The 24,906-nt window shown below is 37.1% G+C and overlaps 4 protein-coding genes and 1 long non-coding RNA gene across 7 annotated transcripts; 1 reads left to right on the top strand and 4 right to left on the bottom strand.

The window, feature by feature from the left end:
• Positions 1-1,513: 1,513 nt before the first annotated feature.
• On the bottom strand, positions 1,514-2,519 carry LOC111489398 (GATA transcription factor 8-like). Its single transcript, XM_023137589.1, has 2 exons — positions 2,427-2,519; positions 1,514-2,110 (listed from the first exon to the last, which is right to left on the bottom strand). The coding sequence occupies exons 1-2, from the start codon at positions 2,517-2,519 to the stop codon at positions 1,526-1,528; spliced, it is 678 nt and encodes a 225-aa protein (XP_022993357.1). The 3' UTR covers positions 1,514-1,525.
• A 4,668-nt stretch (positions 2,520-7,187) lies between these two features.
• Positions 7,188-8,544, bottom strand: LOC111489397 (GATA transcription factor 8-like). The gene is made up of 2 exons (XM_023137588.1): positions 8,041-8,544; positions 7,188-7,772 (listed from the first exon to the last, which is right to left on the bottom strand). The coding sequence occupies exons 1-2, from the start codon at positions 8,212-8,214 to the stop codon at positions 7,188-7,190; spliced, it is 759 nt and encodes a 252-aa protein (XP_022993356.1). The 5' UTR covers positions 8,215-8,544.
• A 3,162-nt stretch (positions 8,545-11,706) lies between these two features.
• Positions 11,707-14,407, top strand: LOC111489282. The gene is made up of 3 exons (XR_002719349.1): positions 11,707-11,915; positions 14,102-14,208; positions 14,318-14,407. It is a non-coding gene; the product is annotated as an uncharacterized LOC111489282 (long non-coding RNA).
• Positions 12,198-18,268, bottom strand: LOC111489280 (protein ENHANCED DISEASE RESISTANCE 2-like). Its single transcript, XM_023137415.1, has 21 exons — positions 17,785-18,268; positions 16,719-16,793; positions 16,582-16,635; positions 16,441-16,506; positions 16,308-16,369; positions 16,085-16,215; positions 15,963-16,009; positions 15,782-15,882; positions 15,571-15,666; positions 15,426-15,490; positions 15,262-15,333; positions 14,898-15,044; positions 14,490-14,794; positions 14,354-14,417; positions 14,063-14,235; positions 13,355-13,456; positions 13,217-13,267; positions 12,989-13,132; positions 12,815-12,910; positions 12,639-12,740; positions 12,198-12,536 (listed from the first exon to the last, which is right to left on the bottom strand). Exons 1-21 carry the CDS (start codon positions 17,935-17,937, stop codon positions 12,444-12,446), a joined length of 2,199 nt encoding a protein of 732 aa, XP_022993183.1. The 5' UTR covers positions 17,938-18,268; the 3' UTR covers positions 12,198-12,443.
• On the bottom strand, positions 14,691-23,217 carry LOC111489281. 3 transcript variants are annotated; one of them, XR_002719348.1, is made up of 3 exons: positions 22,707-23,217; positions 19,831-21,902; positions 14,691-14,702 (listed from the first exon to the last, which is right to left on the bottom strand). XR_002719348.1 is itself a non-coding variant. In XM_023137416.1 (2 exons), exons 1-2 carry the CDS (start codon positions 22,923-22,925, stop codon positions 19,965-19,967), a joined length of 2,157 nt encoding a protein of 718 aa, XP_022993184.1. In that variant the 5' UTR covers positions 22,926-23,217; the 3' UTR covers positions 19,767-19,964. The 3 variants fall into 3 exon arrangements, 2 of the variants coding, with proteins under 2 accessions (XP_022993184.1, XP_022993185.1); XM_023137416.1 differs by lacking the exon at positions 14,691-14,702 and having other exon boundaries at positions 19,767-21,902; XM_023137417.1 differs by lacking the exon at positions 14,691-14,702 and having other exon boundaries at positions 19,767-21,899.
• Between the last annotated feature and the right edge of the window lie 1,689 nt (positions 23,218-24,906).

Raw genomic sequence — 24,906 nt, 5'->3', positions numbered from 1 at the left:
CCCACGTGTAGGCGCACGCGCTTTTTATGCTATTATAACACCAAGTCACACGTGTAAGCCACATGCGTTTTTTATGCTATTATAACACCAAGTCACACGTGTAAGTCACATGCGTTTTTTATGCTATTATAACACTAAGTCGTGTAAGCACACTCCTTATAGCCCACGTGTAGGCGCACGCGCTTTTTATGCTATTATAACACCAAGTCACACGTGTAAGCCACATGCGTTTTTTATGCTATTATAACACCAAGTCACACGTGTAAGTCACATGCGTTTTTTATGCTATTATAACACTAAGTCGTGTAAGCACACTCCTTATAGCCCACGTGTAGGCGCACGCGCTTTTTATGCTATTATAACACCAAGTCACACGTGTAAGCCACATGCGTTTTTTATGCTATTATAACACCAAGTCACACGTGTAAGTCACATGCGTTTTTTATGCTATTATAACACTAAGTCGTGTAAGCACACTCCTTATAGCCCACGTGTAGGCGCACGCGCTTTTATGCTATTATAACACCAAGTCACACGTGTAAGCCACATGGGCTTTTTATGCTATTATAACACCAAGTCATAGGTGTAAGCCACACGCGCTTTTTATGCTATTATAATACCAAGTCACACGTGTAAGCCACATGGGCTTTTTATGCTATTATAACACCAAGTCACACGTGTAAGCCACACGCGCTTTTTATGCTATTATAACACCTAAGTCACACGGACTTTTTATGCTATTATAACACCAAGTCACACGTGTAAGCCACATGCGCTTTTTATGCTATTATAACACCAAGTCATGTAAGCACACTCTTTATAGCCCACGTGTAGGCGCACGCACTTTTTATGCTATTATAACACCAAATCACACGTGTAAGCCACATGCGCTTTTTATGCTATTATAACACCAAGTCGTGTTGTTCATAATTGTAGTTTAAATTTTCAGTCAACTAGATGAAGTATATTACCTTGTATTTTTTTTGTTTGATTGAAAATTTGAATCTGCTTTTTCTGTTGAAAATTTGTATCGGCATACTAATTATTCAGCACATAAACAAAAAAAAATAATAATAATAAATATAACTATTTAACATTTTTTAAATAATATTAAATTGTTCATCTTTATCGATTAGATAGTTAATTTAACAGAAAAATATACTATTTATCTTAAATAGTCCATTTGACAAAAATGTACTATCACTCAAAATTATTTTAGTCCTACGTTTTTTTTTTACCCTACCTCATTCAATTGAGTGATAATAAATGGGTCGAAAAAAAAGATTATAATAAAAAAAAAAAACAAATTATTTGATTGTAAAACAAAATTCCATTCTATTTGTATAAGACAAATAGAATAGAAATTCTATTCTATTGGTTAATTAAAAATACAAATTCTATTCTATTTGTCAATCAAAATTAACAAATAACAAATTCTATTCTCTTTGTTAATCAAAATTAACAAATAACAAATTCTATTCTACTTGTTAATCAAAATTAACAAATCTGGAATAAGCTTTTCCACTTATTTAATTCTCATTTCGATAACCTTCTTGTGCGAATTAGAGTGCAAACGGGAGACAAAAGTCGGGCTCGCCGCCGGCCGGTACTCGGGGTAGAGGCGGCCGGATTTGTACCGAACGCCGCAAGCATTACAGAGGGTTTTAGGCCCCAATGGCCCCGCTCTCCATTGCGGCGTTTTCGTCACTTCACAGTGTAAGCATTTCCTGGAGTCGCCTCGTGGATTAAATGCATCATTTGATGACAATTTGATTTTCTTCTCGGCTGGCGGAGGGGAACAGGACTCGCCATAGTTCTCCGAGTTCTCCGAATCCGATGAACCAGTAGGTGATACGAGATGTGGTGGTGGGGGAATGAAAAATGACTGCCGTGGTCGCTTGCTGCTAGCATCGTCTCGTCTGCAGGTGTCGTGGGCTCGCTCTTTTGTTTTGCTGCTGCTACTTTCGCTACTATTGTCGAGAACGGAAACAGGACTTGAGACGCGAAATTTGTTCGACTCCGACAACGAGCTGCTGACAGTTTGGGTTCCGGCGCCGGCGAAGGAATCGTCTAAATTTGAGAACCATTCCGATGGAATAATATCTTCGTACTGAAACAGAGAAACCCAAGTCAACAAAGGAGTAGACCATCAAAATCCATAATTTTTATTTTTTTTTATAAAGAAAATAAGCTATTAAATTCGGGTTTAAGTTTAAATTTAAAATTTAATTAATAATGATAATAATTTTAATTTAAATCAAGTAAACAACGTATTTAAAAAGTTAAAAAAATCAAATCAAAACTTAAAATTCATTGGTTAAACCCAAGAATTTAACTCACTAGCTTAGGGAGGAGATATCAGTATCTGCTGCGGAGGTGGACCAAATGGGAGGGAATGCGGCGGCGGCGGTAGTGGTCAATAGAACATCGTCAACGTCTTCAGTAGAAAAGTCTAGAAGGTCGTCGATATGATCAAAGCAATTTCCACAGTCAATTTCGTCGCCTAAACTTCCTTCCATAATCGGTCTTCAATTTTTCACTAAATAATTCAGAGTACGCAGACGAGAACTTATAGTAGAAGGAACTCTGAATCTGTGTTGGATCCTACGTTTTGTCCTGTCCTGTCCTTATATTCATCTCGATTGATCTTTATCAGTAATGATATGTCTTAAGCTTAATGGTTGTCGGTCTAGCTTACAATTGAATACATAGTACTTATTACTGTTATACTACACATTATGGAAAAAATGCAATAGTAAATCATATGGCTCTCGAAAAAGGGGAAAACAGGTTCTCGTTCTCGGTGAGGAAGTGGCAATTTGATTGTCTAAATTGCTCTCCCCTCTTGTCCTTGAGTTGACTTCAACGTTGGAAAATAGAAAACTCGAGACGTATTAGGCTAGCAAGTTGAATCGGATGATGCAAATCGTCTCTTTCATTTACTCAAAATTGTGTGTTTAAATTAAAGGAAACATACATGTAATTTATTGGTTTGAGTTTTAATAAGCTCCAGGTGACTATTTTTTTAATTGAAATTTAAAATCTATCCAATATTATTTTAGTTAGATAAATATGAAGTATATTAATAAAAAAAAAATTATTAAAAAAAAAATTGAGAATAAATAACAAATAAATCTATCAATGACTATCAAAACCCATAATTTTTTTTTAAAAAAAATTAGAATAAAAATAAGCTATTAAATTTAAAATTTAAAATTTAATTAATAAGGATAATAATTTGAATTTAAATCATGCAAACATATTTTTAAAATTTTAAAAAATTAAACCAAAACTAAAAATTCTGGTTAAACCCAACCATTGAAACGATATTAGATGTAGTTTATTATTTTGGTAAATTTTTTAAATTAATGTTAATATCATTTTATTAAAAGATAATATTAAAGTATCCGTATTTATTAATATATATCGATATCTTATATTTCTTCATTGAAAATTTGAATAGTAATTAGTTTTGGCCTCAATTCACCAAAACTATTATAAAATAGAAAATGGAAACCTTTTATCTATTATTTCTATTAATATTTACTCTTCTTATTTATTTATTTCTTTATTATTTATTATTTATTATTTTATTATTTTATTTTTTTGAGAGATATTTGTTAATTCGTGTTGACTAAATGAATGAGACTCAAGGTAATGTAATCGATAGCGAGTAGAGAAAAAAAATTTAAGCCGGGCTGGAATATAGATTATATTCCCGTACTCACATATAATTCTCCAAATTCTTCCTCTTATTTATTTATTTATTTATTTTTAAACGAGTAAAATTGTATAAAATATAATAAATATGCCAATAACTTTTTAAACGAGTAAAATTGTATAAAATATAATAAATATGCCAATAACGATGGTTTACCATGATATTCAACCCTAGAGTTAAATTTAATTTTATTCTTACAGGATACAAAATATATATTAAATATTTTCAAGAAAAAAATTTAATGTATATATAAGTAATAAAAACTTTATAATTTAATGTGTATATTTTTTTTAATTCACAAAAATATAGTTAATGTTTATAATATTTATAATCTCTTATCTAATTTTTTTTTTACTCAATTAAATACTTAATCAACACAAAATTAAATTGTAAAAATTATTAATCCATTTAAAATTTAGAAAGGTAATTAAGACATTTCAGAAAAAAATGTAATGATGATAACTCTAATAATTAAACCAACAAAATATAGAAAAAAATTAATTAATTTTGATGCTGTTATTAATTTAAAACAATAATAATTAAAAAATGAAAATAGAACAATTTAATTAAAATAAATAAATAAATGTACAAGTATGTGATTCCTCACCTTCACCGTCACAGTTCTATGTTGATGGCTCTCGTGTGTTTTAGATTGTTAAACGTCAGCGCCTTTCATGTAACTCTTCAGCCTCACTGTCACCTTAAACATCATTAGGTCATCCCAAATAACTATATAATTAATTATTCAAATTTTTTTATTAATTAATTTCATTAAAATTATTTATTTTAGATTAATTATTAATATTTATTTTAGAATAATAATAATAATAATAATATATTAAATTAAAATTTAAAGTATATTATAGTTTTATTAATAAATTAGTAGTATTATATAAGATTTACAAGTATTAGCATAATTCATGATTTTTTAAATTGTAAATTAAATTTTATATAATTTTGTTAAAATTATTGATGGAAAATAATTAATAAAGTTAATTATAAAAAATAAAAAAATATAAAATTAGAATTTTTAAAGTTATTTTAATTTAGTTTAATAAAATTAAATAATAATAATATTTAATGAATATAAAATTAAATAGTAAAATTATTAAAAATGAGTTATTTACCGGTATACTAAAAGATTAAAATAAACTAGAAGCAATAGATGACTCAGGTGTAAATGCGCTTTTTATGCTATTATAACGTGCTTTTTATGCTATTATAACACCAAGTCATACGTGTAAGCCACACGCGCTTTTTAACACCAAGTCACACGTGTAAGCCACACGTGCTTTTTATGCTATTATAACACCAAGTCACATGTGTAAGCCACACGTGCTTTTTATGTTATTATAACACCAAGTCACATGGATAAGCCACAAGCGCTTTTTATGCTATTATAACACCAAGTCACATGTGTAGTCACACACGCTTTTTATGCTATTATAACACCAAGTCACATGTGTAAGCCACACGCGCTTTTTATGCTATTATAACACCAAGTCACATGTGTAAGCCACACGTGCTTTTTATGCTATTATAACACCAAGTCACATGTGTAAGCCACACGCGCTTTTTATGCTATTATAACACCAAGTCACATGTGTAAGCCACACGTGCTTTTTATGCTATTATAACACCAAGTCACATGTGTAAGTGTTAAGGATATTTAGTAATAAATTATTGTTTACCATATATATTATATTTGATATTTTATTATAAGGCAAATATTAGATATTTGCCTTATTATCATAGGTATCTTTCTATTTATTGTTATTTCCATTTATTACTATTTTCATATCCTGTAATTTATTTGATTATAAATAAGATAACTTTCACACCATTTAGGTGTGGTGGATTAATCAAACATTCACAGTAAGCCACACGTGCTTTTTATGCTATTATAACACCAAGTCACATGTGTAAGCCACACGCGCTTTTTATGCTATTATAACACCAAGTCACATGTGTAAGCCACACGCGCTTTTTATGCTATTATAACACCAAGTCACATGTGTAAGCCACACGCGCTTTTTATGCTATTATAACACCAAGTCACATGTGTAAGCCACACGTGCTTTTTATGCTATTATAACACCAAGTCACATGTGTAAGCCACACGTGCTTTTTATGCTATTATAACACCAAGTCACATGGGTAAGCCACAAGCGCTTTTTATGCTATTATAACACCAAGTCACATGTGTAAGTCACACACGCTTTTTATGCTATTATAACACCAAGTCACATGTGTAAGCCACACGCGCTTTTTATGCTATTATAACACCAAGTCACATGTGTAAGCCACACGCGCTTTTTATGCTATTATAACACCAAGTCACATGTGTAAGCCACACGCGCTTTTTATGCTATTATAACACCAAGTCACATGTGTAAGCCACACGCGCTTTTTATGCTATTATAACACCAAGTCACACGTGTAAGTCACATGCGTTTTTTATGCTATTATAACACTAAGTCGTGTAAGCACACTCCTTATAGCCCACGTGTAGGTGCACACGCTTTTTATGCTATTATAACACCAAGTCACACGTGTAAGCACACTCCTTATAGCCCACGTGTAGGCGCACGCGCTTTTTATGCTATTATAACACCAAGTCACACGTGTAAGCCACAGGCTTTTTATGCTATTATAACACTAAGTCATACGTGTAAGCCACACGCGCTTTTTATGCTATTATAACACCTAAGTCACACGTGTAAGCCACACGGGCTTTTTATGCTATTATAACAGCAAGTCACACGTGTAAGTCACATGCGCTTTTATGCTATTATAACACCAAGTTATGTAAGCACACTCCTTATAGCCCACGTGTAGGCGCACACGCTTTTTATGCTATTATAACACCAAATCACACGTGTAAGCCACATGCGCTTTTTATGCTATTATAACACCAAGTCACACGTGTAAGCACACTCCTTATAGCCCACGTCATCGATTAAATAGTCAATTTAACAGAAATTTACTATCACTCAAAATTATTTTAGTCCTATGTTTTCTTTTTTTACCCTACCTCATTCAATTGAGTGATAATAAATGGGTCGAAAAAAAGATTATAATAAAAAAAAAAACAAATTATTTGATGTAAAACAAAATTCTATTCTATTTGTATAAGACAAATAAAATAGAAATTCTATTCTATTGGTTAATTAAAAATACAAATTCTATTCTATTGGTTAATTAAAAATACAAATTCTATTCTATTTGTCAATCAAAATTAACAAATAACAAATTCTATTCTACTTTGTTAATCAAAATTAACAAATAACAAATTCTATTCTACTTTGTTAATCAAAATTAACAAATAACAAATTCTATTCTACTTTGTTAATCAAAATTAACAAATAACAAATTCTATTCTACTTTGTTAATCAAAGTTAACAAATAACAAATTCTATTCTACTTTGTTAATCAAAATTAACAAATCTGGAATAAGCTTTTCCACTTATTTAATTCTCATTTTGATAACCTTCTTGTGCGAATTAGAGTGCAAACGGGAGACAAAAGTCGGGCTCGCCGCCGGCCGGTACTCGGGGTAGAGGCGGCCGGATTTGTACCGAACGCCGCAAGCATTACAGAGGGTTTTAGGCCCCAATGGCCCCGCTCGCCATTGCGGCGTTTTCGTCACTTCACAGTGTAAGCATTTCCTGGAGTCGCCTCGTGGATTAAATGCATCATTTGATGACAATTTGATTTTCTTCTCGGCTGGCGGAGGGGAACAGGACTCGCTATAGTTCTCCGAGTTCTCCGAATCCGATGAACTAGTAGGTGATACGAGATGTGGTGGTGGGGGAATGAAAAATGACTGCCGTGGTCGCTTGCTGCTAGCATCGTCTCGTCTGCAGGCGTCGTGGGCTCGCTCTTTTCTTTTGCTGCTGCTACTTTCGCTACTATTGTCGAGAACGGAAACAGGACTTGAGACGCGAAATTTGTTCGACTCCGACGACGAGCTGCTGACAGTTTGGGTTCCGGCGCCGGCGAAGGAATCGTCTAAATTTGAGAACCATTCCGATGGAATAATATCTTCGTACTGAAACAGAGAAACCCAAGTCAACAAAAGAGCTCACAAGGAAGCACAGCCCAAGTCAACAAAGAAGCTCAACAAGGTAGACCATCAAAATCCATAATTTTTATTTTTTTTTATAAAGAAAATAAGCTATTAAATTCGGGTTTAAGTTTAAATTTAAAATTTAATTAATAATGATAATAATTTTAATTTAAATCAAGTAAACAACGTATTTAAAAAGTTAAAAATCAAAACTTAAAATTCATTGGTTAAACCCAAGAATTTAACTCACTAGCTTAGGGAGGCAGATATCAGTATCTGCTGCAGAGGTGGACCAAAGGGGAGGGAATGCGGCGGCGGCGGTAGTGGTCAATAGAACATCGTCAACGATAGAAAAGTCTAGAAGGTCGTCGATATGATCAAAGCAATTTCCACAGTCAATTTCGTCGCCTAAACTTCCTTCCATAATCGGTCTTCAATTTTTCACTAAATAATTCAGGGTACGCAGACGAGAACTTATAGTAGAAGTAACTCTGAATCTGTGTTGGATCCTACAAATCTGAGATGCGTTTTTTAAATAAGCAGCGAGATTATGGAGTGAGGAATTTGAAGAAGCAGCGAACAAAAACGGAGGAATAAATGAAAAGAGAAAGAAATAAAACATTTAATTATCTTTTTGGAATTTGAATTTGAAATTCATATGAAAGAGAAGCAGAATCATAGAGTTACCAGAGGAAAATAGTTCCAGATGAAGAACAGCTATGCCCTAAACGCCATTAAAGCTTAGAGAGAGAAACTGCGGGATTTGATTCTAGGATGAAGACAGAGTGGGAATCAAATGGCTATATATATATATATATTTTTTTTTTATTATTACGTTTTTCGATTCTAATTTAATTTTTTTAAAAAAATAATTTATATATTTTAAATCGGAACTATAATTAATTATAATTTTAAGTCAACTATTTTACTTGATTTCATTTAAAATTAGTTTGTGTCTCATTATTAATGGAAGAAATTTGAATTATAGAAAAAAAAATATCTAAAAAGTCCTATTAAAAGTAAAAACAAATCGGACGGTTCAGAGATTTATTCGACACAAAATTGAAATTAAATATGTTTTACCTGTTTGAAAATAAATAATAAATGTATTTTAGATATTTGTTAATCGGTTAATATATTTTTTTTCTATTTTTTGTAGTTGGTATCCTATTTAAATGTTAATAAAAAAACTTTCAATCTCTCTCTTACTTTTCATTCTTGGTATCACAGAGTGATGATCTGCCCTATGGGATGAAGCGACAGAAGAGATGAGTTGTTTATCATCACGATAGGTGATGGTCTGCCCTGCGGGATGAAGAGACAGAAGAGATGAGTTGTTTATCATCACGATAGGTGATGGTCTGCCCTGCGGGATGAAGAGACAGAAGAGATGAATTGTTTATCATCACGATAGGTGATGGTCTGCCCTGCGGGATGAAGAGACAGAAGAGATGAGTTGTTTATCATCACGATAGGTGATGGTCTGCCCTGCGGGATGAAGAGACAGAAGAGATGAGTTGTTTATCATCACGATAGGTGATGGTCTGCCCTGCGGGATGAAGCAACAGAAGAGATGAGTTGTTTATCATCACGATAGGTGATGGTCTGCCCTGCGGGATGAAGAGACAGAAGAGATGAGTTGTTTATCATCACGATAGGTGATGGTCTGCCCTGCGGGATGAAGAGACAGAAGAGATGAGTTGTTTATCATCACGATAGGTGATGGTCTGCCCTGCGGGATGAAGCAACAGAAGAGATGAGTTGTTTATCATCACGACAGGTGTCAAGAAGTGCAATTATGTATGTAGCTGAGATATCCCCATAGACCAGTAGACTTGAACCTTGTTCCTACAACCTGATCAATTCGATTAGGCACTCGCCATCTATTTTCATTGTTCTAACTCTCGAAAAAATCATTGTTCAACGATGACAAATGAATTGGGATCACCGGTCTCTATAGCAATTGTCTTGTAGCCTCCTAATCTCTCTATCTTAAATTGGCTAGAGATTTTTTCAATCATTATCCTCGACCGACAGAACTAAGTATCTTAAAATTTCTCACCAAAGTTTAAAGCATGCTCAAGATGTTGTTTCACAAAATCGATGTGGGATTTAGTGATGGAATGATTATATGCCAAGCACATGCCCTCGTTAAAGAATTTTATACTTAGAGGCGATGGATCAGTAGCTGGTCAGAGAAGATAATCAACCATTAGAGGTGTACATGTTAATGGTTGGAAATTTTGGGACCAACCCTTTATTTTCGAGTTGGGTTTGGATTAGGGATTGGGTAGTACAGGTTTTTTAAGTTTGATTTATCCACCATTTATAATTACTAGGATACAATATAGAACTATGTATTTGCCTCCTGTAAACCCATTAATACAATTGGATTTTTAATACATTTTATATATTTTTATTTGGCTCGGGTAAATTTGAAAGTTTTGCTCATGAACACGAAATCGAACCAATTCAGTCTGGGTTCTGAACCTAACCCTACCTGAAATGCTATTCCAACACAACCCTACTCGAGAGCCACATTGAGAGCCGCACTGAGACTGAGACACAATATAGACTCCTACGAGAGGGGAGAATTTTTTGCAATGGGCGAAAACGTGACGAAGCAATGTTGCGTGGAGGTAGAAGGCCTATGGGTCGTGAACTTCTTTTCTTGGAGAAGAAGTAATAATGGTATCTGGGGAATAAACATCGACTAACTGCTTGTAGCAATGACAGTATCTGGAGAATAAGCATCGGCTAACTCTGTGCCAGCAGCTTGTAGCAATGACAGTATTTAGGGAATAAGCATCGGCTAACTCTGTACCAGCAGCTTGTAGCAATGACAGTATTTGGGGAATAAGCATCGGCTAACTCTGTGCCAGCAGCTTGTAGCAATGACAATATTTGAGGAATAAGCATCGGCTAACTCTGTGCCAGTAGCTTGTAGCAATGACATCTGGGGTATAAGCATCGAGCTTGTAGCAATGACATCTGGGGAATAAGCATCGACTAACTCTATGTCAGCAGCTTGTAGCAATGACAGTATCTAGGGAATAAGCATCGACTAACTCTGTGCCAGCAGCTTGTAGCAATAATAGTATCTGGGGAATAAGCATCGGCTAACTCTGTGCCAGTATTTGGGAATAAGCATCGGTTAACTCAGTGTCAGTATCTGGGGAATAGGCATCAGCTAACTCTGTGCCAGTATCTGGGGAATAGGCATCGGCTAACTCTGTGCCAGTATCTGGGGAATAAGCATCGGCTAACTCTGTGCCAGTATCTGGGGAATAGGCATCTGGTGAATAAGCATCGGCAAACTCTGTGCCAGCAGCTTGTAGCAATGCAAGTATCTGGTGAATAAGAATTGACTAACCCTGTAACAGCAACTTGTAGCTATACCAATATCTAGTGAATAAGAATTGGCTAACCCGGTACCAACGGCTTGTAATACAAAAGATACCAATGTTATCCAGGATGATGGTGTCAAATCCACTTTAGCAATGTGGATAATATTATATGTTACAAAACTTTTAAGCTTATTTTAGTAAATTTGGCTAAGTTATAATATTTGGTACCAAATACACAATTGATATGATTTAGTTGAAATTAAATAATAACAATAATAAAATTGTAAAGTAAAGGCAAGCATTTGCAATGTGTACCCAAAAGTAAACCTATGAATAAATAATAATTATTATTTTTCTTCTACTTCTCTGGTTTTTACTTATCAAACATCGATTTAAAACTCTTCAGTTCAAATCCTCTGATTTAAATCAAGTTTTAAAAATGTTCGCCGGCCGCGGCGCTCTCGCGCTGCACAGCCGTATCACACTGCCGACGCTGCCGTTTATGTGCGGCCGCTGGATTTCTTCTTGCTCCGTTGGCTAACCACCGTCCGTTCGTGTCCAGCCTTTCGCTTACTTCTTGGCTCTGATGGCCTGTCGTCGTTCACAATTTTTGGTGTTAGGTTTGTGTGTTGAATTCAATCTCCGTCGAGGTTTGTTCTGGATTTTATGGTTAATCTGAATACGATTGTAGTTATGGAGTCGGCATCTTCGCTATGGATTTCTCCACTGCCGCCGTAGCTTCGTGTTCCTCCCGTCTGTTCCGCCGCGGATTTTGCAGGTACGGCGTTTCTCTCCGCCTGTGTTTTGAATGATTATAATTTCTAAAAACTAAACGCAATTTTGGTTCCTTTCATCATCCACATGAACTACCTCAACTGAAATACCAATACTACCCCTATTGCTTTTTTTATTTTTTTAATTTAACTAAAATATAATTGAATTTTTGGATTGCTTCGAGCACGTGGCCACGAACATGGATCCAAATGCGATAATTGAAACAAAAATGAAATGACAAATTTGCCCTTTAAATGATGACAAGAGAGAGAATTAACACAAAAAGTTGCATAAGAATTTCCTATGAATAAACAATTTTTTTTTTAAAATTATAATAATTTGGCTGTTGACTAAAATAGCCTTGATGGTACAAAAGCCCCATACAATTGAGCTGAGAATTCAGATTGGATAAAAATAAATAAATCAGAGCTTCTATACATTATTAATCAGGAAAAGAATTGATGTAAATCTGTGTTCAGAGGGTCCCATACTTGTTGTTCTTAGAGGGTTGAGAATTTCAGGGCAGGTATTTTCATGGCTTTATCAGTAGTGATTTAGTCACGTCCAAATGATTGAGTCGACACGTCCCGAGAAGGATCTCGGGGAGCTCCTCTTGCGTGTTGCCCTGCCATAATCAAAGAAAAATGTAATGTAATCCATTGACATTTGTTAGGTGAGGCAAATAAAGCCATTTCAAGACCTTGTTATAGACATAGGTGTATTATACCTGAATTACAAAAGCCATTTCTATGACCAAATTGTTCAAATAACCAAGAACAAGATTGACCACCCCCCTTGCGACTGTTGAGGATCCAACATCAATTTCGAGCTGATTTCACACACAAAAAAGGAGTTATAATATGATAAGAGGGTGAGATAGAGAGATTATTATAGTTAGTTCACCTCCAAATAGTTCTTCCCACTAAAGTAATGTACTTCAAGTGCATGACCAATCAAGCAAGCTTTCTTCCCAACACTTTGCTTGACTATCCATGATCCCTGACAATATAATATCCAATGGAGAATGTCAGACAACGGACTTCTTGATTCTTCATAGGTGTAGGCTCTGTTACTGACCTGAGAAATGTAAGGTATGAGCTTAAATCTTGAATTCCTAAAGGCATCATCTCCTTCGACAAAGCTTTTGAGCAAGGGACTGCTCTCGAGAGGAGTCCTCATCATGTAATACATTGCCAAGGTGTACGTGGTTGTGCCAGGAACCTAAATCACGTTTCACGGCAGCAAAGGGTAAGCTTTGATCTTACTCAACTATGGTGGCCGGAAAGAAACCTTAAATCGCCTTACTTGTATGTTAACAACGAAGAAGAATTCTGGTCCACCTCGTTCTGCATATTTCTGCATGTATATAACCAACATCAGTCATTTTCCTACTCAATTAGGAAGGTTTTTGACAAACTTGTGATTAGAAAAACCAAGCCAAACCTGAATGATACCACCCGGACGCCCACCAAGATTATCTTCTCGCCTGTCTGACCTTAGCCAGTCTGCACCAACCAGTTGCATCAACGTGCCATTTGCCTTGATCTGATATAGAGAAATGTGGTAAATAACATCTGTCCAATTCCAACGTTTAATTTTATCAATTACGAAATTATATCCCATTTTTGCCGTTCGATGGGAACATAGTTGTGAGATCCCACAACGGAGAATTCTTTATAAGAGTGTAAAAACATCTCCCTAGCAGATGCGTTTTAAAAAACCTTGAGGGGAAATCTGAAAGGAAAACCCCAAAAAGGACAATATCTGTAGCGGTGGACTTGGGACACCAATAGAAGAAATGAGCTAAGTCAATTTTGTTCTAAAATTTAAAATTGATCAGAGCCTGGATTGTGAATAGAATCTACTCTTATCTGATCAATGAAAAAGACTGCTAACTAACTTTTGAAGCAGAGCTAAAGAAATCAGCTGAGAAATAACAGCTTACCAACTAACATATAGCTCTACGACGCTGTCAACCTTAAATGCAGAGAATATTACTGACTGTACACAGTCTGTGTACACCATGCTGTGCTTGGTCCAAAATTTTCTTAACAAATATCTTTAAAACCCTAATATTTGAAGTTCCTCTGCCTGGTTTGATTATAGGCTTGGACTTCATCATGAAACACAGCCATATACATTAAAGCATACCTTCTGGTGGTCCTTCAAATAGTTTTTGCCACGTATCAGAAACAAAGAGGGATCTGCCGATGCCACACTGCAGGGAGAAAAGTTGGGGTCTTTTGGAAGCGTGGATCCATAGGAGTATGGCATACTTTCTTCTCTAGGCAACTCAGGTAATTCTGTATAACCCTTCTTCTGAACTGAAACACACAAATTCTTTGATTCTTTAGAATGAAATCTAAATAAAGCTTGTAATTGCACATTTGAAATAATTTTAATCAGCTGCTGATCGTGCAACTTTTTCACGAAAACAAGTACCTGCAAGATCGTGCAACTTCTTCACAAAAACAGCTGCTGATGATAGTTTGGTCTGGGACATATTCTGCAGATTTCAAAAAAGAATAAAGTTCGTACAACTATGTAAGAAACTTTAAATTTAGCAATAAGAAAGTACCATCTGTTGCATAGTCAAGTCAGACGTCCATTCATTCTCATAATGGTGAAGTTCTGCAGGTTCAGGAACATCGTAGAATTCATCAACAGCATCATTTAATCCAATCAAACTAGCACGAGGCATTTCCACTTCATTCTCCTTTGAAAATGCCTCTTTGATTTTCCCCATTTCTTCAGGAGATTGTATTTCTGTCTTTATCTCATCCATTTCACTCTGAGGCAACTCAAAACTTCTAAGGTCTCTACCAGATGATGAGAACTCAGATGAAGAATCACCAATCTTAGCTCTGTATAGTTCCCTTAGTGCTGCATTATGCATTATAGTTTGAGAAAACCTCCAATGGATATCTAAATTCTAAAACAAAAGCCGAAAAACATCATGAGGATGCTCTAAGAAGTATATTAATACCTGCAAGCCTCTCTAGCATCCGGATAGTAATATCTCTTCCAGATGGAGGACGCAGATATAGTTTCCAGAACTTCCAATCAACTGAAAGCATGTGTTTTACTAGCGAGTGTTTGCCTTGGTTTACTGGAGTTATAACGTACCCTCCACCTGAATGTGCATCCATATAAGATACTTGTTATTAGAACAAATTACAACCCACTCAATACTCCAGAAGGTAAAAATTTCAGTACAGAAAAGCTATTTATTTATAATTCCTGAAAGATGGGGAAGAACCAAGGTGATTGAGGAAAATGGGTTGAGAATGGGTGTTAGCTATGCTGTTCTTTACATTATCTACACAGTTAATTAGTATTGCATACATTACTTTTAAGGGAAGCACGGACGTAGCCTTTCTGTGGTGGAAACTTCATGTGAAACACAGAATGATATAGAACCACTGTGACAGACAGAAACAGGGGAGAGAAGTTAGGGGTAGATACTATAGATTTCAAATTCCCCAAGCATTCAATTTCTCCTGAAAATTATTACCATATGTGCCATCATCTTCTCGTCTCCAATATCGACGCAAAAGAAAATCTCTCTTTTCCATCCCCCTGAAAGATTGTCACGTTCAGCATTACATATGTGTGTATTTTTTTGTTTACTAGAATACTACAAGATTGGAAGTTCTGACCAAGGTAGCCAATCACGATATAGTTGCATATGTATGATATCTGTATGACCATCAAGGTGTTCAACTAAACTTCCACGATAGAAGCAGAAGTCCCATCTGCGAGACCGTGAGAAGTTAGTTCTCTCAGGAAAGCCCATAGTAGACAATATCGGTTAGTAGACCAAGAGCCATAAGTGATCATTTTAGTCCGTTATATATACAAGAATCTTACTCAGATCTTGATGGGCCAATAGACATAATGGTCCGAAAAATTTCTTCGGAAGTTCCACAAACCATACCAACAGCCATAATAGCGGGATGATCATCCCATTGCTGACAAAGAACAAAAGGATCAAATGAAAATTGAAAGCATATAACAGAACACAGGTGAGGAGTTAAAAAGGGAAGCTTACCCTACGATGAGAATCAATATCTTTTGATTCTTTGAAAAGCCGTAAGCCTGCAGATAATCAAACTCAACATATATCCACTTTTGGCTAATTGAATGAATGCAAATGAGGAATTCAGGTCTCACCATTCTGACAACCAAAAATTTTCAATGGGGAAGGTGCAATAACATCAGATGTCATTGCTTCCATTTGTACAGAGGAATAGAGAGTCCAGTCTATTGAAGGCTTACAGTCCATTCTTTTTGAACCTCGAAATCTATCCAAAAATTCAATACATGCATGATATCATAACACAGACACACACACACACCATCCATCTAACCACCAGAGAATGAAACTAATATATACCTTAAAGCTGGATACTGTCTCTTGGATCGATCCTTAAAGTTCCTCGCTGGATCCGAACAGCCCTAGATGCACAGTGAAAAATAAGCCTCGACCATGGGAAAAACACTTTGTTTATGAGTACAATTTCTTATACCTTCAATGTAGCATCAAGCAGAGAGTGGATCCATTTTGCTGCATCTTCTGGGCTGCTGGCGCCCAACTATAAAGGTACATTTAAGGAAGTTACAATTTAATACATTCCAAAACATGTTGTATGGCCTAGAATTAACTTCACCTTGAGTTGATCATTTTGATCGACGGTATTATAAAGTGTGAAGATGAAGAACACCTGCAGATTTCATAGGAAATTATGAATACAAGTTTACTCAAGAAATAACCAATTCAGAGATACTAGTCTCTACCACCACGTACTTTTCTATGAATACTCTCCCTCCCATTATCTGAAACTCGAATGTAGGAGTCAATCACGGCACTTCTGTTTGGTTCCTGGTGAAAAACATATGATCAATCAGAACCATTTTGTTTTAATCAATCTAGGTTCATGACAGAAACTACAAAATGCATAAGATCCCACATCAGTTGGAAAGAAGAACGAAACATTCGTTATAAGGGTGTGGAAACATCTCCGTAGCAGACGCGTTTTAAAAACCTTGAGAGAAAACCCAAGTCCAACGAAAACAACATCAATTAGTGGTGGGCTTGGGCTGTTATAAATGATATCAGAGATGGATACCGGGCGATGTGCCAACGAGCAGGCTGCGCCCCAAAGGGGTGGACACGAGACGGTGTTCCAGTAAGGACGTTGGCCTCGAATGGGTGAATTGGGAGGTCCCACATCGATTGGAGAAAGGAATGAGTGTCAGCAAGGACGTTAGACCTCGAATGAGAGTGGATTGTGAGATCCCACATCGGTTGGAGAGGAAAACAAATCATTCTTTATGAGAGTGTAGAAACCACTTCTTAATATACACTTTCTAAAAACCAAAAAAAGAAAGAGAAACAGAGAACAGCAGGATGAAAAGATTGAATAGAAAATTGTTGGCACATTGTTTTAGAAGATCATGAGAAACCAAGGCCTGAACAAATCAAAACCCAATTCCTACAAGTTCCACAAAGTTCTCCTCGAAGGCAGTGCTCATTGCCAATTCATAATGACAATATCTTCAGTTAAAGCAATAATTCATATCGACGTACAACTATTCTTAATGTCCATATCCATAATCCTGAGAGGTGCAATAATCTGTACAGACAAGACAAAAGCTGTAACATGAACAATGTGGACCCGAGCATCTCTCATCTTTTCCCAATTTCCATCCATACGGAAGAACAACAAAGTATCATATCAACCAGAGTCAAATATGCTTAATAAATGGAAAAGAGAAGAAAAAAGAAACAGGATGATCAAAGAACAATTCTTCCAAAACAAATCAGACCAGAAATTACAGAACCGAAATTGAAATAAACGAGTACTAACTACCTCATTCTCAGAAACAGGGACAGATTTAAAGCTCTTGAGGCAATCATCTTGGAGAACGAAGTACCTCTTCTTCGAGTATTGCAACCCAAACCGGTTAGACCGGATGAGATAGAGCCAACCTTCCATTTTGCCGTCGTTTTTTAGGGCTCCCATTAGAGACGAAGGAACAAGTGCACCTACTCGCTGCAGAAACAGGGACGAATGATCGTTAGAGCATTGCGATTAGAACGGCGAATGGGAGTCGATTTTGATGCGAAAATATTCGCCCAAAACGGCCTGAAACGAAGATTTTCGTGTAGTATGATTGTGAAGGAAGATGAGGAGAAATTTGATGCTGAGAAACGGAGGATTCAAAGGACTCTCTGATTCCGACGAAGGAAATCAGAGAATCAACGGCACACAAATCCCAATTCCGAATTCTCACGGAGAAACTTCCTCTTCTTTCTCAATTTTCCCTTCGCTCCCTCTTCTCCTTTTTAATGCACGCTGAATTTTGGCGTACAACAAAAACCATAACCATATCCACAATTACCATTTTACCCTTCTAAATTTATTTATTTATTATATATATTATTTTGGTCAACAATACCCCTAAGTACCAACCCGTGCAAGACGATAGGTTTTTGTGATATCCCATTGGAGAGGGAAACGAAACATTTCTTATAAGGGTGTGAAAACCTACGAACCAAATCGAACAATATCTGTTGGCGATGAACTTGGGTTATTACCGTTTTTATTTGAGATCGAAATTCCAATTTTAGAGAAGGAAATGCATGTTCCATCCACTTAACGTTTGAATTGGTAACTAATAGCTGATAGTTGTAATATCGTAGCTAATAAAGCTATGTTCATATTAACGAATGCATGCTCTTGATTATCTCTCGTTAATTAAATTTTTATTAGCTACGATACTTCTAGTTCTAAAGAATTCAAGTTTTAGCATTTCTAATTCCTAATTCAACAAATTTTGCTGTCATTAGTGCAAAGGGTAAAATCGTAAATTTGCATATAAGCATAGCCCTTTTGGAGGTGTTAATTATTAGAATTTTGAACATTTTCTCTTGTTGAGATTAATTTAACTAATCCAACTGATTATGGTTAATTAGTTATGATTAATTCTTTGTGGTTGAATCTGGTTGTGTTTGATGATGATGATTTTTTTTATTTTTTTTATTTTTTTTGCCAAAAATGTATGGTTCCCAATATATGGGAATGTCAACCTTAAAAAAAGTTAGGGTTTTGCCAAAAAAAAAAAACCCACAACCTCTGCTTCTCTGTCTTGTCCGGTTTATATGGTCAAAGTCAACCCAAATCTAATCCTTAACGGTCTCTTTCTATCACTAAAATCATGGAAAATAATATGGATTTCTCCCTCACCGTACAATTTCATCAACCCTCTTGTGCAAACGACTATATCACGGCTTTAAGTGTATTCATGTCTTGTTATTATTTTATTCAGAACAATCGGTTAGTTCTAGCAAGTGGCTGACGCGTTAGAAGTTTCTACTGATGGAAGAGGAGCTCTAAGCGATCACGAGCAAAGACATATCGATTGAGTAGGAAAAGCGTCGAATTGGCTTCGATCAAGACTTCCTCAACCAACCCGACCCAACTCATTTATACCCATGTTATAATATAAACCAATGGTAGCCCCCTAATGGTTACATTCAGCTAATCAAATGTGAGAGAGAGGGTGATGATGTGAGATCCCTGTTGGACAGGAAAACGAATCATTCCTTATGAGATGTGATAACCTCTCATTAATAGACGCATTTTAAAATCGTGAAGTTGATAGAGATACGTAACATGTGGACAATATCTTTAGTGGTGAGATTGGACGGTTACAAACGATATCAGTGTCAGGCACTGAGCAATGTACCAGTAAGGACGTCATCCGAGAGAAGAACGAATCATCCCTTGTAAGGGTATGAAAATCTTTCACTAGTAGACACAGTTAAAATCGTGAAGCTAATAACGATACGTAACAGGCTAAAGCGTATAATATCTGTTAGCAATGAACTTCGAGTTCGAGCCACAATCACACACTTATATCCATTTCTCTTTATGTACACCAACCAACCCCACACAGCTTAACCCAAGAAACAAAAATCTCCTTTCACCCTTCTCCCCATTATTCATTTACAGCTTCATTAGGATTAAACCATGATCATCGTTCATTACTACCTTGGTTTTGGTTGTGATCCACAACACAACAGTGGCTGCACAAGGCTCTGAGCCGATGGGCTACCCCGAAACGTAGCCTGCGATCGAGTAAGCATCTCCACCATCGATGGAGTTTGATACGATTGAACCAGGCTCGAGCTATCAGTTGAGTCGCCTCTTGCTGTTGCTCGTTGCCAAGAATGTGAGCTCAGTCCCGAAAGAATGTACGCTCTTCCCGATGCCTCGTACACATGTATGCTACCCATCCTCTCTTGCATTTCTTTGAGCTCGGCGTCTAAGGTAACACATAATCGGTCATGAGATTTCGCGGATATCGTTTGCGACAACACTGTTCTACACTTCTCTAGTATGGCAGCTGCATCAGCCAAGTCTCCCTGTTCTGCTGCAATCCTTGCCTGTGCCATTGCCTCGGCTGCTTCGAGTCGGTTGCATTGTCGATCCACTTCCACTGAAACGACCCCTTGTCCACCTCCCATTTCAAGCCTTTCGATCTTTACTTCATCGCTTTCCAATGTCATCATTTGCTTGGTGATTGGATCCCGGTAAACGCATCGAACTTTTAGTAGTGGTGTTGAGTTGCAGGAAGGCTCTTCAGGGACATTGATCGATACCAAAAAGTCCCTCTCTTCATCGGTATACAAGTCCCCGACATCGATAAACCCGGTGCGACCGTCAACCATCAGACGACTTGGATAACTTCCAGCTTTTAGTGATCTAAGATGGATATTTGGGTGTACACATTCGATTGCTACTTGTAGCTCCTGCACGACCACGCTTAAGAGCCCGCCGATGCATTGTGCAAATGCATCTTGGATTACAGCTTCAGTCTCAATGAAAGAAAACGTTCCTCCAGATATCTCGGAAATCGAGTGCATAGACGAAGCATCATGATCCCCACCAAATCCAAAAGAGTGAACCGGAATCTGGAATCCCGACTCGTCCTTAGAATGCATCGACAGAGGGAGAAGCAGCTGGTAATTTGGTTGTGCTTGGTTAACCCCCGAACCACTGACTGTGTACGTATCCTGGCCATCGGACAACAATATTATACTCGAAACAGCGTTCTTTACCCTTCGATCTTCCATTATCTTAGCACCCTTTCTTAGACCTTCAGCAATATTGGTTCCACCATTAGCAACTAAAGCATTGACAGCCTGCAGGGCCTGTTGTCGACCCGTATCAGTCATCTTACGAAGAGGAAAGAGGCGTCGAGCTGTTGACGAGAACGCAATTACCGACAATCTATCATTGGAGCTAAGATTCTGTATTACAAACCCCATTGCTCGTTTAAGCAGTGCCAGTTTAGTACCCGCCATGCTACTGCTGATGTCGAGAACTGTTACTAAGTCAACCGGTGCATGAGGAGTTCGAGAAAACTGTGGCAAACTAGCTTGATTTCCAGCGCAGTTTTGTCTCCTAACCGAAGCAGCAGCTTTAAGATGGACGAGTACGGTGAACTCGTCGTAGGATTTCGACTTTGGAGCAGCGGAAATCTCTGGATATGTCTTCATCTGTATAATTTTAGTAGCATCACCATCTACACTGTTCTTGTTGCAAGAACTTTCAGCACAAATTGTCTGGTTACCTAACGATTCATCGTCGTCGAACACGCCTGGCTCGGGAGCCTGACATAGTGGAACAACCAGTCGTCGACTTAGATCCCTTCGAGGAGGTAATCGTCGAACGACAGTCATTAAGGCATTATTTTGATTCGAGTCAGCAGGATGAGCTGATGCTCTTCCAGGAGGAGAATCCAAACTGGGACCTTGAACAGGAATTTCTTTCCACTGTGCTCTGCAAACTGGGCAAATTCGATTGCCATGTTTAATACTCGATACGACACAGTGAAAATGGAATGAATGCGAGCATTCAGCCGTAAATATAGCGAGTCCACCTCCTTGTTTCAACTCCGTTAAGCAAATCGAGCATGTCTGCTGAATAATGTCGAAACAACGATATCAGTCACACAAATTCGTCAGCAATAGCAAAGTATCAAATGCAGAAAGAAACTGTAGATCAAAACGAAAGCCGAAGAGGAAACTGTGGGGGCTAGCCTTGTTTCCAAACCGTTCCCTTGAAACATGTATTGAACTAACACGACACGTTGGGTTTAGACAGTGGATTCAGTATAAAGGTGTGGAAACCTTTCCCTAACAGACACGTTTTAAAACCACGAAACTGATGGCAAGTAGTCACACGAATTCGTCAGCAATAGAAAAGTATCAAATACATGGACGTTTTAAGCAATAAACTTCATGATCAACTGCCGAAAGAAAACATAGGTCAAAATGAAAGCCGGAGAGGAAACTATCGGCTAGCCTTGTTTCCAAACCGTTCCCTTGAAACAACGCCTTAAGTTGGATTCGGAGGGTGAATTGTAAGATCCCATATCGGTTAGAGAAAGAAACAACTCGCCCATTATAAAGTTATAGAAACCACTCCCTAACAGACACGTTACAAAACCGTGAAACTAACGGCTATACGTAATGAGTCAAAGCAAGCATGCTCTTCTATACAAGCAAGTTACGCTACCCGAGTCCGATGCTCAACATCGGATCCTAGCCGTTCATCTATGAAATTAGCACAAACTCAAAGTAAGTAAGCCTTTAGTCCATAAGTATCTACAAAACAAACCTCTTTCTTCAACAAACAGAAAACATATGAACAACAAAACTCAAATGAATCAAAGTAAACAAATCTCCACAAAACTTAAAGAACAAAGGTTGAAGATCCACAACCTTTGAAGATTTGGTGCCACTTTTATGAGAAGAAGGTGTTGGTGTTGAAGGGCGAGATGATGAGCCCCAATGAGCAGCAGGGGAAAGCAGGGCAGCATCAGAGAATCTCTCAGTGGTATCACAATCATCCAAAGGGGTAGCGCTTTCAGCTGTTCTTGGAACAAGAACACATAGATTCCACCCAAGAGCTACCTTCAACTTCCTCCATTTGCTACCCATTTCACAGCAGCCCCAGATCTCGAACAAGCCCCCTCAAGTAAAAGTTGAGAGAACAACACGAAAAACAAGACAAAAACAGCTCTATAATGGAAGAAGAACACTTCAAGAAGCCCTCAACTTAGCTTTGTTCATGTCCATGACCGCCAAAAGAGAGCAGCAGCGGCGGCGGCGGCGGTGGCAGCTTGTTGAGCCTTGAGGATTTGACCTGTGCTGCTGTTGTCTCAGCGTTGAGATTAAATAAAAAGGACAGTCTTTATTTTTCCATTCTTTTTATTTGGGATTCCATTGAATATGCTCCAAAATTTTCAATTCTTTTCTTTAAATTCATCATGGTTTACTTAACACTATTAAGAGTTGACAAATCTATGGGCAAAGCTATAATGGGTCGAGTTAAAAGCTTGGAACTATTCTCTAAGAACATCCCTTTTAGGCATTGAAATGAAATGACCTATCAACCAAATGTTCTGAGCCATAAAATATTGTTTTTTGGCCAAAAGATTATATTCTTTGTTTGTCTCTATCCAAATTTTCTACTCCAATATTCCCGCACACTGTTTTCCGACATTAAACAACAAAAAAATGTTAACTTTTCATCAATTTTTTAGCTTCAAAGTGGATATAAATATGCTGCATAGATTCTGTTTCTGTGTTTCCAAAGACAACACTCAACCCAATTGGTTGTTTGCGCTCAAATCTTAAAAGGAGCTATCAAATCACAAACACGGTTTTAAAACGTGTCTGTTAAGCAGAGGTTTTCACACTCTTTTATAAAAAATGTTTTGTTCTTCCCTCCAACCAATATGAGATCTCACAATACACTTCTATTGGAGGCCCAGCATCTTTGTTAGCACACTGCCTAGTGTCTAGCTTTGATATCATTTGTAGCAAGCCAAGCTCACTGCTAGTAGATATTGTCTCATTTCGCCGTCATAGTTTTAAAACGCATCTATTAGGGTTTAGGGTTCTCACAATCAACTCCCATTAAGGGCCAGCGTCCTTGCTACCACCTCGCTCAGTGTCTAGCTCTAATACTATTTATAACAGCTCAAACACACCGCTTACCGTCAGTTTCACAATTTTAAAACGTGTCTACTAAAGAGAGACCCCTCCTCAACTAACGTGGATCTCGCAATAAGATAAGATATTATGCCCTTTGTTTAGGGCAAAATACCCTCTAAGCCTTTTTCACCTTTTGCAAATGGGCTAAACTATGCTTAATGTGAATAATCTTTTTGACCAGCTTCAAACTTTAGATGAATTGAGCCGGGGACTCGAATCAACTTCACAACTCTACTCAACCCTCTATTTTTGTGTTGGGCTGGATTACTAAGAAATATCAAACACTCACAAGTCACAACAGAACTAACTTCGGGTGTAAAGAGTCAACCATTCTTGATTTTTAAACTAATCTTAGAAGTATGGTAGGGTTCGATCAAGTTGTAACTTTATTTTCGATTTAGTCTGATTGACCCGATAAAAAATATGGCTACTCAAAATCTGACCCAAATTTTCGATTTTAAAAAATTTAACCCGACTCAAATATAAAAAATAAAATTAGTCCAACCCAACATTAATAATTGGTTGGGTTACAAGATCATGTGACACTCCTAATATTTAGGAACCAAAGTGTTTTTGGATAAGCATATGAAAATAAATACAGAAGACTAATTAAAATGTTTGTTAGTACAATGATTTTTTTTATTTATTAAACGTGGATTATTGTTTTTTTTTTTTTAATTAACTTTTTTGCAGATAATAATGATGATGGGATGGCACACGTGCACACCATCACGTGACATGCAGTAGCCAGCAGGTTAGAGATTCCCATGTCAACCCCTAGTTTGACATTTTGTGACACCCACATCTCATCACATTGACCTGGATTTACCCCCCCCCCCCCCCCCCCCCCCCCCCCCCCCCCCCCCCCCCCCCCCCCCCCCCCCCCCCCCCCCCCCCCCCCCCCCCCCCCCCCCCCCCCCCC

Source organism: Cucurbita maxima, unplaced genomic scaffold (genome assembly GCF_002738345.1).
Source record: "Cucurbita maxima cultivar Rimu unplaced genomic scaffold, Cmax_1.0 Cma_Scf00014, whole genome shotgun sequence".
Lineage (NCBI taxonomy): Eukaryota > Viridiplantae > Streptophyta > Magnoliopsida > Cucurbitales > Cucurbitaceae > Cucurbita > Cucurbita maxima.
Note: the sequence above shows the minus strand (reverse complement) of the source record. Positions and strands in the feature narration are given on the sequence as shown.

What these genes read in the sequence shown, in the direction of transcription:
- LOC111489280 (XM_023137415.1), bottom strand. Translation starts at nt 17,937, where the DNA reads ATGGGAGCCCTAAAAAACGACGGCAAAATGGAAGGTTGGCTCTATCTC. An exon ending in CGTCCGTGCTTCCCTTAAAA is followed by an intron (nt 15,045 to 15,261) that starts GTAATGTATGCA and finishes ATGCACATTCAG; the next exon opens with GTGGAGGGTACGTTATAACT. An exon ending in ATTTGAAGGACCACCAGAAG is followed by an intron (nt 13,457 to 14,062) that starts GTATGCTTTAAT and finishes TCTCTATATCAG; the next exon opens with ATCAAGGCAAATGGCACGTT.
- LOC111489397 (XM_023137588.1), bottom strand. Translation starts at nt 8,214, where the DNA reads ATGGAAGGAAGTTTAGGCGACGAAATTGACTGTGGAAATTGCTTTGAT. An exon ending in ATATCTGCCTCCCTAAGCTA is followed by an intron (nt 7,773 to 8,040) that starts GTGAGTTAAATT and finishes TCTCTGTTTCAG; the next exon opens with TACGAAGATATTATTCCATC.
- LOC111489398 (XM_023137589.1), bottom strand. Translation starts at nt 2,519, where the DNA reads ATGGAAGGAAGTTTAGGCGACGAAATTGACTGTGGAAATTGCTTTGAT. An exon ending in CTACTGAAGACGTTGACGAT is followed by an intron (nt 2,111 to 2,426) that starts GTTCTATTGACC and finishes TCTCTGTTTCAG; the next exon opens with TACGAAGATATTATTCCATC.
- LOC111489281 (XM_023137416.1), bottom strand. Translation starts at nt 22,925, where the DNA reads ATGGGTAGCAAATGGAGGAAGTTGAAGGTAGCTCTTGGGTGGAATCTA. An exon ending in GTGGCACCAAATCTTCAAAG is followed by an intron (nt 21,903 to 22,706) that starts GTTGTGGATCTT and finishes GACATTATTCAG; the next exon opens with CAGACATGCTCGATTTGCTT.